This window comes from Penicillium hordei, assembly GCF_028827395.1.
Source record: "Penicillium hordei strain IBT 12815 chromosome Unknown utg000003l_segment0_segment0, whole genome shotgun sequence".
In the NCBI taxonomy this organism is placed as follows: Eukaryota; Fungi; Ascomycota; class Eurotiomycetes; order Eurotiales; family Aspergillaceae; genus Penicillium; species Penicillium hordei.
In genome coordinates, this window is record NW_026623144.1 from 4,159,475 (window position 1) to 4,173,053 (window position 13,579).

The following is a 13,579-nucleotide window of genomic DNA, read 5'->3' on the forward strand; positions in this document are numbered from 1 at the left end:
CCATCTCAAGTTGATACCTTCGATAAAACAGTCTGTAGCCATGGCAGAAGATGAAACATCTTGGTATAAACAACCTCACCTTATTCGCCTCAATCTTTCGCTGATCTTCCTATGTTTTTATGGTAAGTATAATGCCATTCCCCACCACTGGTTTCTACTTGCGCTTGATATCGGTTCTAATTTTTATCTATGAAAAGCTGCCACTGTTGGCTACGATGGATCAATGATGAATAGTTTACAAGCTTTTCCTAGTTGGATGACCTTCATGAACAATCCTTCCTCCGCCTGGCTAGGATTGATCAACGCAATATATTGGATCGCTTTTCTTATTGCCTGCCCGATGGCAGCCTGGGCTTCTAACTTCTTTGGCCGGAAAAGGACAATTTACTTCGCCTATATCCCGTTGATTATTGGCTTTGTGTTGGAAACCGCTGCCCAGAGTTCTACCGTCTTTATCATAGGTCGTGTCTTTCTCGGTATTCCATCAGCCATCTGGGTAAATGTCGTGCCGTTGATTATTACCGAGTGTGCTTATCCATCTCATCGAAGCATACTCACTTCATTATATTTCTGTGGATTCCATGTGGGGGCTGCTATATCTGCGTGGTGCGCCTATGGTACCCGAAGCTATGGTACATCGTGGACATGGAGGACAGTGTGCATGCTTCAGTTGCTTTGTCCAGTATTGGCTCTACCTGGTATTGTTTCATGCTCCGAAAGTCCCCGTTGGCTGTTCATTACTGGCCAGGGAGAAAAGGCTCGGCAGATCCTCATCAACACACATGCAAACGGAGACATTTCTTCGCCTGGGACCCAAGCTGAAATTCTCGACATCGAAACAACACTAGCACAAGAGCAAGAATCTCCGGTGACTGCAGGTTATCGTGGCTTGATATCTACACCGGGAAATCGGCGCAGGCTGCTAATCACCGTCACCCTAGGCATTTTTTCGCAGTGGGTCGGAAACGGTGTTGTCACATACTACCTCAGCATGGTCCTCAATACTATTGGTATTAGCTCCGTCAAAGAACAGACACTAATATCTGGGTGTCTGCAAATATGGAACATCATCCTTGCTGTTATTGGAGCCAACCTGGTTGATCGACTTGGTCGCCGTGTCCTATTTCTCCTTTCGTTTGCTTTGATGTTCACCAGCTATATCATCATCACAGCCTGCTCGGGATCATTTGCAAATTCTGGGACAAAAGTTGTGGGCATTACCGTCATTCCATTCCTGTTCCTTTTTTATGCGGGGTATGACATTGCAATGTAAGTGGGAATTCTTTCCTTTGTGGACGCAATATATTCCTGACATTTGCTACAGTACACCGCTCCTGGTTGCTTATCCAGTTGAGATCTGGCCATACCAGTGGCGTGGTCGCGGTTTGAGTATGACTTGGATGGCGTCCACGTTGGCCCTCATCTTCAACACATTTGTCAATCCCATTGCTTTGGATATCCTAGGCTGGAAATATTACTTCGTGTTTGTGGCTGTCCTGATATTGTACGGGATCACTGTCTTTTTCCTTTATCCCGAGACCAAGGGACATACGTTAGAGCAGATGGCTGTGGTATTTGATCGATTGGAAGTGGAAGGGGCAAGTTTGAATGAAAAAACTGTTCATGGAACGATTGATGGGACAGCGAAAAGCGTTTGAGCTTTCAACAGAGCCCATAGAAGAGAGGAACTGCAATGGTGTGGGGTGCATCATCTGTCTATATGTCGAATGCGAATACTTCAACAATCAGGGTAGCTAGAAATGATTGGAGTGCATATTTATAGTCTTTGAACCGGTGAAAACAAGTTAGCCTAAAATATAAAACCAAACAATCACATAGTATGTTGGCTCAAGGTCACGATTGCAGGTACAGACAGTAGTTATACGCTTAATTATTGACGGTTTTCTGTTTCTTGATTGACACTCACATTTGAAGCTTGAGCCATGAGCTGGAGTACCGCAACCGCGGACTCTGAGTCATTTCACAACCTACATGTCCTTGCGACAGGCCGACATTTAGAAATCTACAAAAGAAATTAAATATTGATTTGGCACTAATTTGAAACATGCCAAAATTAAAGACTGATGCAGACTACAGACGAGTGGCATATACCCTATAGCCAAAAGAAATTTAGGACTGAAGGGTCTCGGAGTACATGCAACCAAGTACCAAGGCCCCACCATCACAGCGAATGCCTCGTTCAAAGGTCAACTCAAGCAACAGCTACAAGAAACGACTTCAAGTACTCAAAATTGAGTAACCCTGGCGTTCTACCGGAGCCTACAGCAATGAGGCTTAGACTATTTCTGACAAGACTTAGTCTTGGTATATAGAGATAATACAATTCACTCCTCTCCACCGCCATTGTATCTTACCCGGTTGACAGGCCTTACACCTGCATACTGTATATCTTTACAGTCGAATACGAAGTCCGAATATATGGTAGAAACCAGGTATTATATGGGTACCAAGCATACCAAACAAAAGTGTATATTACAGTTAGTCATCGAGGTCCTGTTGAAATAGCGGGTTTTGTTATTTTAGTTAATCTGACCGAAAGCTGGTGTACGAACAATATATGGTATAGCTGACTGATGTTGACAACTCTATGTAATACTCAGGGGCGTGCTCAATTCAACTCAGTGAGCAAAAAGCGGCAAGGTCCAAGCACTAAAGCGGAAGGGGAATGCCAAGGAGTGGCAGAGGAAATCAAGTACATAGGTATACTCATGGGTTGCCAGATCCCATCCTAAGTTAAGCAAATGGATTCTTATTCGCAAGCTCTGCTGAAGAGCGTATTTATCCTCCCAGCAGATCTCCTTGATGCGATATAGTGAGTACCAGTCCTGGGCCAGACAGCATCCAGCGACATCCCAAGTATGTTCGCAGGTGTATGCAAAGACACAGAATACCAACGAGGCAGTCTCAAGATGACTGCAATTTGTTTTACATTTTTACACTGTTAGAGTCTGGACCTTCGTAAGTACGAGTAGTGAGTAGTAAGCCATTTCCAAGGATTATTTGTCTGGTTATGTATGTGGACGACATCGAAGTTCCCACTTGAATTAAATTGACTGTCAATACAAGTCAGGAGTTCAGCTTCCATCCCGCCAAATTCATCACCAGCAGATCAAATAAATATGACCGCAATCCTTTCATACATTCATGGGTCATGTCGCAGGGGCAGGGGCAGGGAATGGGATATCTCAAGTCGCAAGGGCCGAGTAGTCGCTGTCTCATGAATGGTATCTTCTCGTTTGTTTTACTGAATGTGCATTGCCGCGTATGGAATTAAGTAAGGTTGGTTGGAACACAACAGCCCAAAGGGGTGAGCAAGTATGTGTCTGGCGCAGTAGGGCTGTGATCAGATTACTCTTGGTCGCGAGTGTCGCTCTGGTAGTTATTGGCGCCCATCTGTGTGGTATCATAGCCGTTAGCCTCGAGATAGTCGCGGAACCTGGCATCCTCGAGGGTAATAGTATCCTAAGAAAAGGTGAGCACATAAACAAGGTGCTCTATCTGCAGCTGTTCATACCTGATCAATCTGCGGCATCATGAAAATAGCCATGAATGCGGCCAAGATACACAGTGAGCTGGAGACGAAGAATGGGTCCTGGCCTGCACGGGTCGGATTGGGTGCGTTCTTTTGGACGACTGGAATTACGTAGGTGCCCACGAAAGCTCCGATCTTCCCGAATGCGGCAGCATACGAGTAATATTGACCACGGATAGCAGTAGCGCTGGTCTTGGCGGCGCAGAGACCGATGTTATCGCCAGGTCCCATTTCACCGAGAGCAGAGAAGATTCTGTCAAAATATTAGCATTGGCAATTGCTAGTCTAAGAAGTTAGTAAACTCACCCGAATACGACGACAAAAGCTGCCACATTCTCTGGGGTCGCAAGCCACTTGTAGCATCCGGCCATGATGAACCCGATGATGCCCTGGAGTCCAACACCAATGGCAAGAGTGTAACGAGGGCCAATCCAGTCACTCATGAAGGCTCCAAGGGCAGAACCTGGAATGTAGAAAGAATTGACCACGGTAGTCCAGCCAAAGCTCTTCCATAAGGGAGCCGAGTCACCCAAGATAATCTTTAGCCAGGCTGAAGAATAGATACCGAAGCTGTAGGCAGAGAAGTCGTAAAGGAACCAGATGATAGAAACAACAGCCTATAAATCACACCCAGTCAGTTAAGTCGGTTCAGTCTATAAAAGCAACATTTAGGCAGGGGTTGTTACCAAGCGCTTCCAGTAGAATCTAAATTCGTCAGTCAACAAGTCCACGCATTAGGGGATCTCGTACTTACTTGATAATCAGCAAGATTGGGAATTTGTGCATGCGCTCCCGGTTGAACTCCTCAGGTTCATCCATCTTCAGTCGGAGGTACATTAGACTCAGAGGGGGGATTACTCCCAGGCCCAGAGCTACACGCCAGCAAGCGTGTAGGTGCTTCTCGGTGAAGATCAAGACGAGAATCATGGAAACTAAAGCCGCAACCACGAAACCGAAATCGATCTGGAAGTTGGTGAACATGATAAACCAGCGATTGCGATGGCCGCTCTTGAGTTCTCCGGTATTCTCTGCGGCGCCGACTGACCCAGCAGGGTATTCTCCACCAATACCAATTCCCAAGAAGAAACGGTAAGCCGTCAAAGCAGCAAGCATGCCGCCCAAGCTGCCGCCAGCTCCGTAGGATCCAGCACCGAGTGCTGCAAAGACAAACAGGATGATGGTGGAGATCATCAAAGACCACTTGCGTGACCAGTGATCACTAGTGTATCCGAATATCAACATACCGACCACAGTGCCGGCAAAGACAATTGAAGAGACATTCTGTTGGGCTGTCGAGTTGGTGTATGCATCTCCGTAGATCTGTGTCAGCATGGTGCCGACGGGACCAATGACCTAGATCCAAGGTTGTCAGTAAAGATTAAATAAAAGTCCGCCAAGCTGTTCACCCATGTGGAACATTGTAGCTGCGGGGCTGCGCACACGAGGACGAAACACAACATACCTGATTCAAGTAGCCATCTGAAAAGAGACCAGCACCACAGGCAATAGTGGGCCAACTTCGTTCCCAGCGACCCTTCGTCGTCTTGTCGAGAGGCGCTATCTCGATAGGGTTCTCCTCGAGGGGACCAACGCCCTTCTCGGTCATCTCCTTGGAGTAGGACTGAGGTTCGGTCATTTCGATCGTGTTTAGGAATAACAAGAAGGAATTTGACTGTATTTAATCACGCGGTGAGATTGAGCCTCTTAGAGGTCAAAAGGATAGTAAAGCTGGCACGAGACCAACGGGAGTTACTTTGTCACCCGATCACAATAACAAGAGTCGCGTTGATCAGCAAGAGGTGTCTCTGCAAATAGAGAAGGGAAAAGAGAAATGAAGCAGAGAGGAAAGATAAATAAAACCCATGGGGGGGAAACGGTTGACAATTTTTTTTTAAAAAAAAAAAAGAAAGAAAAAGAAATTCCGGGAATAGCATCAATCTAAGTCGTATGGGGAAACGTATCTGGTACCTATCATAGAGTGGTAAAAACTTGTGTTTGGCCAAATATCGGAACTTAGTGGGACCCCGGCCCTAAGCTTGATTCTAAGCATTTAGCTTTGAGCATTCCAGTCTAATACATTTGTAGGCCAATGATACACCCCAGAAATATCACGGTCCATTATCCAACCAATGGTATGTCTATGTAGATAGGTCGGTCGGGGTAGGTTGCACTCTTACAACTCGGTCACTCCGAAAGTTCCATGAAGATGGGTTGATATCGGTATTCCAAGTGAACACGCGGCTTCCCGATTCCCATATGGAAATCAATTCCAGGTGTCAAATGTCCTGGTTTGATAGAGGGAGCCCATATCCCTATGAGATACGCACGTGCTGCACGTGCTTCGGTATTTCCCCGTTGGTCTTAGAGGCAGGCAGCACCTGCCTGTTTATGGAATAGTCTCCAAACGAAAGGATTTTGGAAGGATCGAGTAGCCCAACTAGGATAGTGGAAAACGGGCAGGTTTGACACACATCTAAACTTTATGTGCTCAAGGCCAAAATGCTAAGCAACGGTTTCCAGGTCTTTATAAAAGCCATAAAGTTAACAATTCAGCCCTACGTATGACGGAATACACTACTCCGTACTCAGGTGAATCCTCAGGCTTGAGTCTTCATTGCAATTGATTTATAAAGTGTTTTCTAGAGCCAACACATGGAATTCCTATATCCATCACTACATATAACCCAAAGTAGACAAGCCAGATATATTGCAAACATGTATATATATTTCAAGAGCGAGATCAACAAGTAGAAACATTTCCTTTGCGCAAAGAAACAAAGAAATAAATTATATTTTGAACCTCGTAAGATGCGACCGGCATTTCGTACCAGATAGAATATAGAATATCTTGACGTTCGAAGGGAGAAGGCTAAAGAAGGCTCGGCACGGAGAAACATTCCGCCAGCTGAGCTCGGGCTACGGTGATGCACCTGGCTTGATCTCATCTCCGGACATCACCAGCTTCCATCTTCTCCCTGCTATATTGCATCGTTTTCTTAATCTTGCCAGTTCTGTCACCATCACCAGTTCCCCACCGTCACCATGGGGTCTGATCCGCAGTACATCAAGTTCCCCAACCTCTCCATCGCCCAACATGTCTTCAATCTCTCCAACCCAGCATGCGCGCCAGCCGTCCAACAGAGCTCATTGAAGAAGCTCCAAGAGGTTATCTTGGAGCACAAGATGGCTCCCTTCTACCGGCATCTAGCCCATCCCACCGAAGGCATCTTGAACAACTCCGGCGAAGGCGTAACACAGCACCCACAAAATGGAGGGAACTCAACGAAGCCTCTCATAACTTCCAATCTTCTTGCATCTCGCAAAACACCGCTGAATTTTGATTTCCCTTGGGATGAGAAGCTCTATCAGTCTCTACTGGAGGATAACAAGAAAGAACTGGAGACCTTCCAGAAGGAGGAAGATGAGGCGGAAGAGGCTGCTGGGGAGACCGAGGTACAAGCTGCGCGCGGGAAGCGAGCTGAGTTCTGGGCTCGTGTGGGAGATAAGGTGAGAATCATCCGGCTATGTTTTCTCAGGCTTCTAGCTGACACCGGTATTTCCAATAGGACAAAGCCGTCGAATCCCACGAAGCCCTCCTCGAAAAGACCGGATTTCTGGGCACCAAGATTGATCTGGTGATGGCTATGCTCCGCATTGGACTCTTCTTCGGCGACCTTTTGTTTGTGAACAAGACCATTGAACGAGCAGAGACCTTGGTAGAGAGTGGTGGAGACTGGGACCGTAGAAACCGTCTCAAGGCATACAAGGGATTGCACTTGCTCACTATTCGCTCTTACAGCCTTGCAGCTCCCCTCCTTCTCGACAGTCTATCTACCTTCACAAGCTACGAACTTTGCAGCTATTCTTCGCTGGTGATTTACTCGGTGCTTGCGGGATCTTTGTCACTCAAGCGTGTGGACTTCAAGGCGAAGGTAGTGGATGCACCAGAGATCAAGGCTATCCTTGGCTCTGGGGAAGACCAACTGGCTGCTCTGAGTGGGGAAATCTCCTCGGGCCCCGGTGCCCGGGATGAGGAGATGAAGGATGCAAAGGCGTCACTACCCACACCCGCCGGTGCCAAGACCGCTGTCAACATCTCCTCTTTCTCAACCGGCTCCGGTGTGGCAGTAGAGACCGAGGTGCCCATCGATTTTGCACCGCTCGCAAACCTGGTTACCAGTCTCTACAATGGCAACTACCGCTCATTCTTTGTGGCACTCGCCGCCGTTGAGGACCAATTCCTGACACAAGACCGGTATCTGCATGAGCACCGGGCTTGGTTTGTTCGTGAGATGCGACTGCGCGCCTACCAACAGCTTCTGCAGAGTTACCGCGTGGTGGGGCTAAGTGGCATGGCCAACGACTTCGGTGTGACAATAGACTACTTGGACCGGTATGTACTGTCTGGATCTCTTCGAACATAAAATCATTTGCTGACCATAACCACAGCGACCTTGCTAAGTTCATTTCCAACAACCGTATTGCGTGCACCATCGACCGTGTCAATGGTATCATCGAGACGAATCGGCCAGATGACAAGAACAAGCAATATGCCGATGTTGTGAAGCACGGTGACTCTCTGATCACCAAGATCCAGAAGTATGGCCAAGCTGTGCGTCTTCGGGGAAGTGAGCGAAGCTAGAGTGGTATATCTATGACCTTGGAGGCATTTTGGGTCTCGAAACCACAACCTATGATCAACTATGTATGCCTGAATGGACAATCTTACTTACCTCTCAACACCAGGATTGGCCTCGTAGATTCTATAACATGCCACCCATGCATGGTAAGGGTCGTTCTCGGCCTCAAAAACCACAACGTATGATCAATATTTAACCTAAATGAATAGTCTTATTTACCCCGTGTTCTTAACCCCAGAATTAACCCCATATATTCTATAACATGCCACACATGCATGAGCGATCAGTCCTTGACTAAAAGTCTCCATATTCTTTAATCCCCGCATCGGGCGGCTCCGGAAAATTGGTCGACATCGGGCAACCGTCTGACTTTCCCTCGGGCAGTGATCGTCGCCGATCATGTTATCATGCATGAAGATCCTCCGAGGTGTGTATACGCTGTAGTTCTCATCACCAAATCTCGTAGTCACATCAATCTCCTTTATTTTCATGCTTATCGCGGGTAATCGGCCGTCGGGTGGACGGATTGTGGGGAAATGCTGACTCACAGGTTCACCGCCCAATGACCAGGGCCAATTTTTTTCCCCCTTCTTCTCCCGATCGTAGACAATCACGACAGGGGTTCGCGCCAAAAGGACGTTTTTCTAAATCAATCTGATCCCTGATTGACCATTCGCCAAAAATGTCCTGGCAATATAAGCTCGCATCGAGCGTGCGGGCTTCTCCGTTTAGGGCGCTGACTAGCCGGCCAAATGGCCTCCTACATCGCCCGGCCGCACGTGGCGCTGCGGGGTGTCTCTCCGCTCGATCAGGTACGTGGGAGACTGACGGGTATCACCCCGGCTTACATAGTTTGCGGGCGCAATGTTCCGGTGTGAATTCTGCTCATTACTAGACGGTGTTATTACTCCCATATCACCTCATTTTTGGTTGTAATAACGACTCCGGCCTTTAAATACTTTGATTCTCCTCCCAGTTTCGGAGATACTAGTCTCCTCATTCTGAACCTCACTGATCTCCTTCGGGTTATTCCAGAGCCCATCATGACTCAAACCACCGTCTCATATACCGCCAAGCGCACCCTGTCGGCCGTCCAGACCCGCAAATGCCTAAACGTCGACAACATCAACCAGCATGTTAGGGACGCCAAGTACGCCGTGCGCGGTGAATTGGCCGTCAGAGCCGAGACCTACCGTCAGCGTTTGATTGATGGCGACAAGTCCCTGCCCTTTGAAAGCGTCATCTTCGCCAACATCGGTAACCCCCAACAGCTCGATCAAAAGCCTATCACCTTCTTCCGCCAGGTCCTCAGTCTCGTCGAGAACCCCTTGTTGTTGGAAAACCCCGAGGTCCTCAAGAAGTCATTTGGATACAAGCAGGATGTGATCGACCGAGCCCAGGCCCTTTTGGCCAATGTGCAGAGCGTTGGTGCCTACAGTCACAGCCAGGGTGCACCGGGTATCCGGGACAGCGTCGCCAAGTTCATTGAGAAGCGTGATGGCTTCTCTGCCAACCCTAATGACCTGTTCCTGACCGGTGGTGCCTCGTCGGGTGTGAGCACCATTCTGAACGTCATCTGCAACGATCCCAGTACCGGCGTCCTCGTCCCCATCCCTCAGTACCCTCTTTACACCGCAAGCTTGACGCTGCTGAATGCTCGCTGCGTTCCTTACCTCCTCGAGGAGGAGAAGGCATGGGGTACAAACGTCAACGCGATCCTCAAGTCCATTGAGGACGCCAAGGCCGCCGGCACCGATGTGCGCGCCATTGTCGTGATCAACCCGGGTAACCCAACCGGTGCCTCTCTGAGCACCGACGACATCAAGAAGGTCCTTGATATCGCCGCCGAGGAGAGCTTGGTAGTCATCGCTGATGAGGTGTACCAAACCAACGTTTTCAAGGGCGAGTTTGTCTCCTTCAAGAAGCGCCTGCGCCAGCTCCAGAAGGAGCAGCCCGGCAAATACGATGACGTCGAGCTGGTCTCGTTGCACAGTATCTCCAAGGGTATGGTTGGTGAGTGTGGCCACCGCGGTGGCTACTTCGAGCTTGCTGGCTTCGACCCCCTGGTCCAGGAGCAGATCTACAAGCTTGTCAGCATTGGCCTGTGCCCGCCGGTCGTCGCACAGTGCCTGCTCGAGTGCATGGTCAACCCTCCCCTCGAGGGCGATCCTAGCTTCGAGCTCTACAACAAGGAGTACACCGGTATCTCGGAAGGTCTGCACAAGCGTGCCCTTTCCTTGTTCAATGCCTTCCAGCGTATGGAGGGTGTTGAGCTCCAGGAGCCCCAGGTACGTGTTATAGACTCGTTCAAATTGTTATACATTTATTAATAATCTCAACAGGGTGCCATGTACCTCTTCCCCACTATCAACCTCCCCACAAAGGCCGTCAAAGCCGCCAATGCCGAGGGCCGCGCTGCTGATGAGTTCTACTGCTTGGCCCTGCTGGACGCCACCGGTGTCTGCGTCGTCCCCGGCTCGGGCTTCGGTCAGAAGGAGAACACTTTCCACTTCCGCACAACCTTCCTTGCCCCTGGTACCGACTGGGTTGAGCGCATCGTCAAGTTCCACTCCGAGTTCATGGACAAGTACCGTTGAACATGGCACAAAAGCACAAAAAGCCATGTAAATGTGAATTGCCCATCCATCGTCACCTGCTCTTCAAGCGATTGGCTGCTACCATATATTATTTTTTGGTTGTGGCTTGTATTTTCACGTCTTTACGAGATGGGTAATTGGAATCCATATATGTGTGGCCTCTACGACGAAATGTTTTGAATATTTGAATTTGGATATGGATCTGGAATTGCTTCGCCCTCGACACCTCATAGACTACTGACTCTATCGGGCTTGCTATTTTCGATTCTCATTTTCGGGTACTCTTCGCTGGCACTTATGCATTGCATTTTGAATAGTGGTATACATTTCCCTCGGACACATTTGCATCTTTCGTTTTGTTTGACTAGGTACTGCGTACCTTGGTTTGGCTTTATAGAGAATAAAACCTGCTTCATTGATTCTGAACACCTGAGATCCCGTATCTTAATCCTTCTGTACCTGTTCTTGCTTTTATGTTTGGCCAAAGGTAGACTAATACGGCAGCCAAATGGTATCAGTAAAAGACATGACATGAAATGCTAAATTCTATCCGATAGTGATAGTGCGAATATAACTATTCACTCTCCAAGTCTAAAAAACCAAAGCAAACCATGGTGATCGCTCCAGAGTGCGACTGTAGGCTGACTCTGCTGGGACTCGGGTACATTGGTATCACTTTGAGTATCCTGTTGTCCCTCCAACTCCCCCACTCGCCGGGCCTCAGGTATTTCAATCCCACGCGCCTGAGACCAAGCATCGCAACCTTATCCATCCGGTTCGGCGGAAACCGCTGCTTCCCATCGGCCCCCCACGTAGAGAACCAAAGGCAATGAGGCAAGAGACTAATGGATCTAAAAGCTTGATGACGCAGCCTAATATGCAGACTAAGATAATGCAAATATATTCAATTAACTAGACGGTATGCAGGGCCGGTAATTCTTTTGTTTGGTAAATGCTTCGTTCAAACGGTGAGCTAAGATCGAACTCGAATCCTTGTACTCCGTACGGAGTATGGTCAGGTAATGATGTGGTCCCAACAAGGGGATTGTCTCAGTAGATACATAACTGAACACAGTAGCTAGTGTTCCGTATACATATTATACCTCGATCTGACATGTACAGTGACACAAGAGAAAGAAGCGGTGAGCATTAAAGGTAAACAGAAACAAGTAACACAACGAACATAAACATAAACATAAACATACGGCTGAATGATCGGAAGCTATGACTTCAGAAGCAACGTAGCTCCATCCCACCAGATCCTTGATAGCCCTCTCCTGATCCCCAACACATACATTGTACAACATCCGTCCCCAACCCGAGACCCATATGTACCTACAACACATATCGGATCTTCCCTGGGGCCTTCCTATTCGGGCTGCTGCTTTAATGAGGGCGCTCAGACTCAGACGCTCAGAGTAGGTATCAGCACGAGCTCAGAATGATGAACTTAGACCAGTCATGTGTATGGTCACTGATTTCATATCGATGCTCGATGCTCACAGACTACTCAGTGACACTCTTGTGTCCAATCAGTGAGCAACGTTGATTACTCTTCCCTCATTCTACTGTGGCCCGATCAATGAAAGATCTGCGCTAGTATGAGCTTTATCCTCTGTACGGGAAGGTTGCTTGTGCTCTTCAGCTAATATTTGTGGTTCTGGAAAATTATATTTGATATATAGCTCGCACGGTTCTTCATGCGCAAATACATGCCAAAGTATAAAATAGGTTGTGTACCTCAGCAAATTCCTGTTCGGTAGATTCCATTATGCACGACGAAAGCGGCCTCGGGTTCTACAATATATATTGTAGATGAACACAACCGTCAGCCAGAGCGGCGAGCTAAGTGCAAGAATTGTGATGAAAAATAATTTCTCCACAGTTGGGTGAAATGTTTCTTTAAGAATTTCGGCTCGCTGCCGATAGAATATTTCTTGTTCTTCTCTCATCTGCTCTTTGACTTGGTTCAATCGAGCATATCCCAACTCCTGAGACTTGATGAATCTTTGTTCTATCTTGTTAAGTTTCTTGGCTTGATGATTGGAGCGTATGGCCAGCCCTCGCTCCTTTCTTTGCTGTTTTCTGATAAGGGCGCTTTTATAATCATCCTCCTGCTTTCGTCGGGTTTCTTCAGTTGACTTGCGCTTTGGGTGTCGGTCAAGTACGCGTCTTTGGTCGATATCATGATCGCGTAGGACTCGGTCACGAAAAGATAGCAGTGGTTCTGTATTAAGCGGAACCATGACTGTTAGTGGTCTCTTCGTTTCCACGTATGTTTTGCAGATATGACGATAGGGTGACCAAGAAATCTTGTTATTAAGATATTAGTAGCTAATTAAGAAGTGTATCAATATCAAAGCGAACCTGATATATTCCACGGTCCGAGGCTGCTCCCCTAATGGCGAATTCAAGCATATCACTTAACATCTCTTTAGTGTTTTCAAGATCGTTTAATCTGTCGTTATTTCGGATGTTATGATGTGCCATATAATTCCTAATATTCTTTGACTTGTTCAACAATCGGCGGAAGACTTTTAATTCGTCTTCATTCATCATTCCAGCGAGGCATCCATCAGGCTTCTTCAATTGACGACGGAGAATTTTAATGATAGCCAGCAGATCAGCTGCCTGATGAAATGGATATCCTGTCGTATTCAAACCCTCCTCATCGATTAGCTCACAGAGAATATAGCCGAGGAATTCAAGCTCGTCGGTCCAAGTCGTCAATCGTGCGTGAGTTTCAAAGTAGGTCTCAGACATCTTGACAGGCAAAGTATGGCACAGTA

General features: G+C 47.6%; 5 protein-coding genes across 5 annotated transcripts; 3 read left to right on the forward strand and 2 right to left on the reverse strand.

Moving 5' to 3' along the window:
* Position 1: 1 nt before the first annotated feature.
* N7537_006793 (sugar transporter) lies at positions 2–1,658 on the forward strand (the record flags this gene model as incomplete). The annotated part of the gene is made up of 3 exons (XM_056897850.1): positions 2–122; positions 198–1,269; positions 1,325–1,658. Coding segments are annotated over 3 exons (1,527 nt in total), but the record flags the coding sequence as incomplete, so codon positions are not given.
* Positions 1,659–3,369: 1,711 nt separating this feature from the next.
* On the reverse strand, positions 3,370–5,189 carry N7537_006794 (putative MFS phospholipid transporter (Git1); the record flags this gene model as incomplete). Its single annotated transcript, XM_056897851.1, has 6 exons — positions 3,370–3,483; positions 3,536–3,806; positions 3,860–4,170; positions 4,240–4,258; positions 4,308–4,906; positions 5,016–5,189. 6 exons carry the CDS (start codon positions 5,187–5,189, stop codon positions 3,370–3,372), a joined length of 1,488 nt encoding a protein of 495 aa, XP_056753636.1.
* Positions 5,190–6,595: 1,406 nt separating this feature from the next.
* Positions 6,596–8,195, forward strand: N7537_006795 (proteasome regulatory particle lid subunit RPN7; the record flags this gene model as incomplete). Its single annotated transcript, XM_056897852.1, has 3 exons — positions 6,596–7,060; positions 7,120–7,946; positions 8,003–8,195. The coding sequence occupies 3 exons, from the start codon at positions 6,596–6,598 to the stop codon at positions 8,193–8,195; spliced, it is 1,485 nt and encodes a 494-aa protein (XP_056753637.1).
* Positions 8,196–8,875: 680 nt separating this feature from the next.
* On the forward strand, positions 8,876–10,790 carry N7537_006796 (putative alanine aminotransferase; the record flags this gene model as incomplete). Its single annotated transcript, XM_056897853.1, has 3 exons — positions 8,876–9,005; positions 9,229–10,481; positions 10,536–10,790. The coding sequence occupies 3 exons, from the start codon at positions 8,876–8,878 to the stop codon at positions 10,788–10,790; spliced, it is 1,638 nt and encodes a 545-aa protein (XP_056753638.1).
* A 1,769-nt stretch (positions 10,791–12,559) lies between these two features.
* On the reverse strand, positions 12,560–13,553 carry N7537_006797 (uncharacterized protein; the record flags this gene model as incomplete). The annotated part of the gene is made up of 2 exons (XM_056897854.1): positions 12,560–13,102; positions 13,158–13,553. 2 exons carry the CDS (start codon positions 13,551–13,553, stop codon positions 12,560–12,562), a joined length of 939 nt encoding a protein of 312 aa, XP_056753639.1.
* Positions 13,554–13,579: the final 26 nt, after the last annotated feature.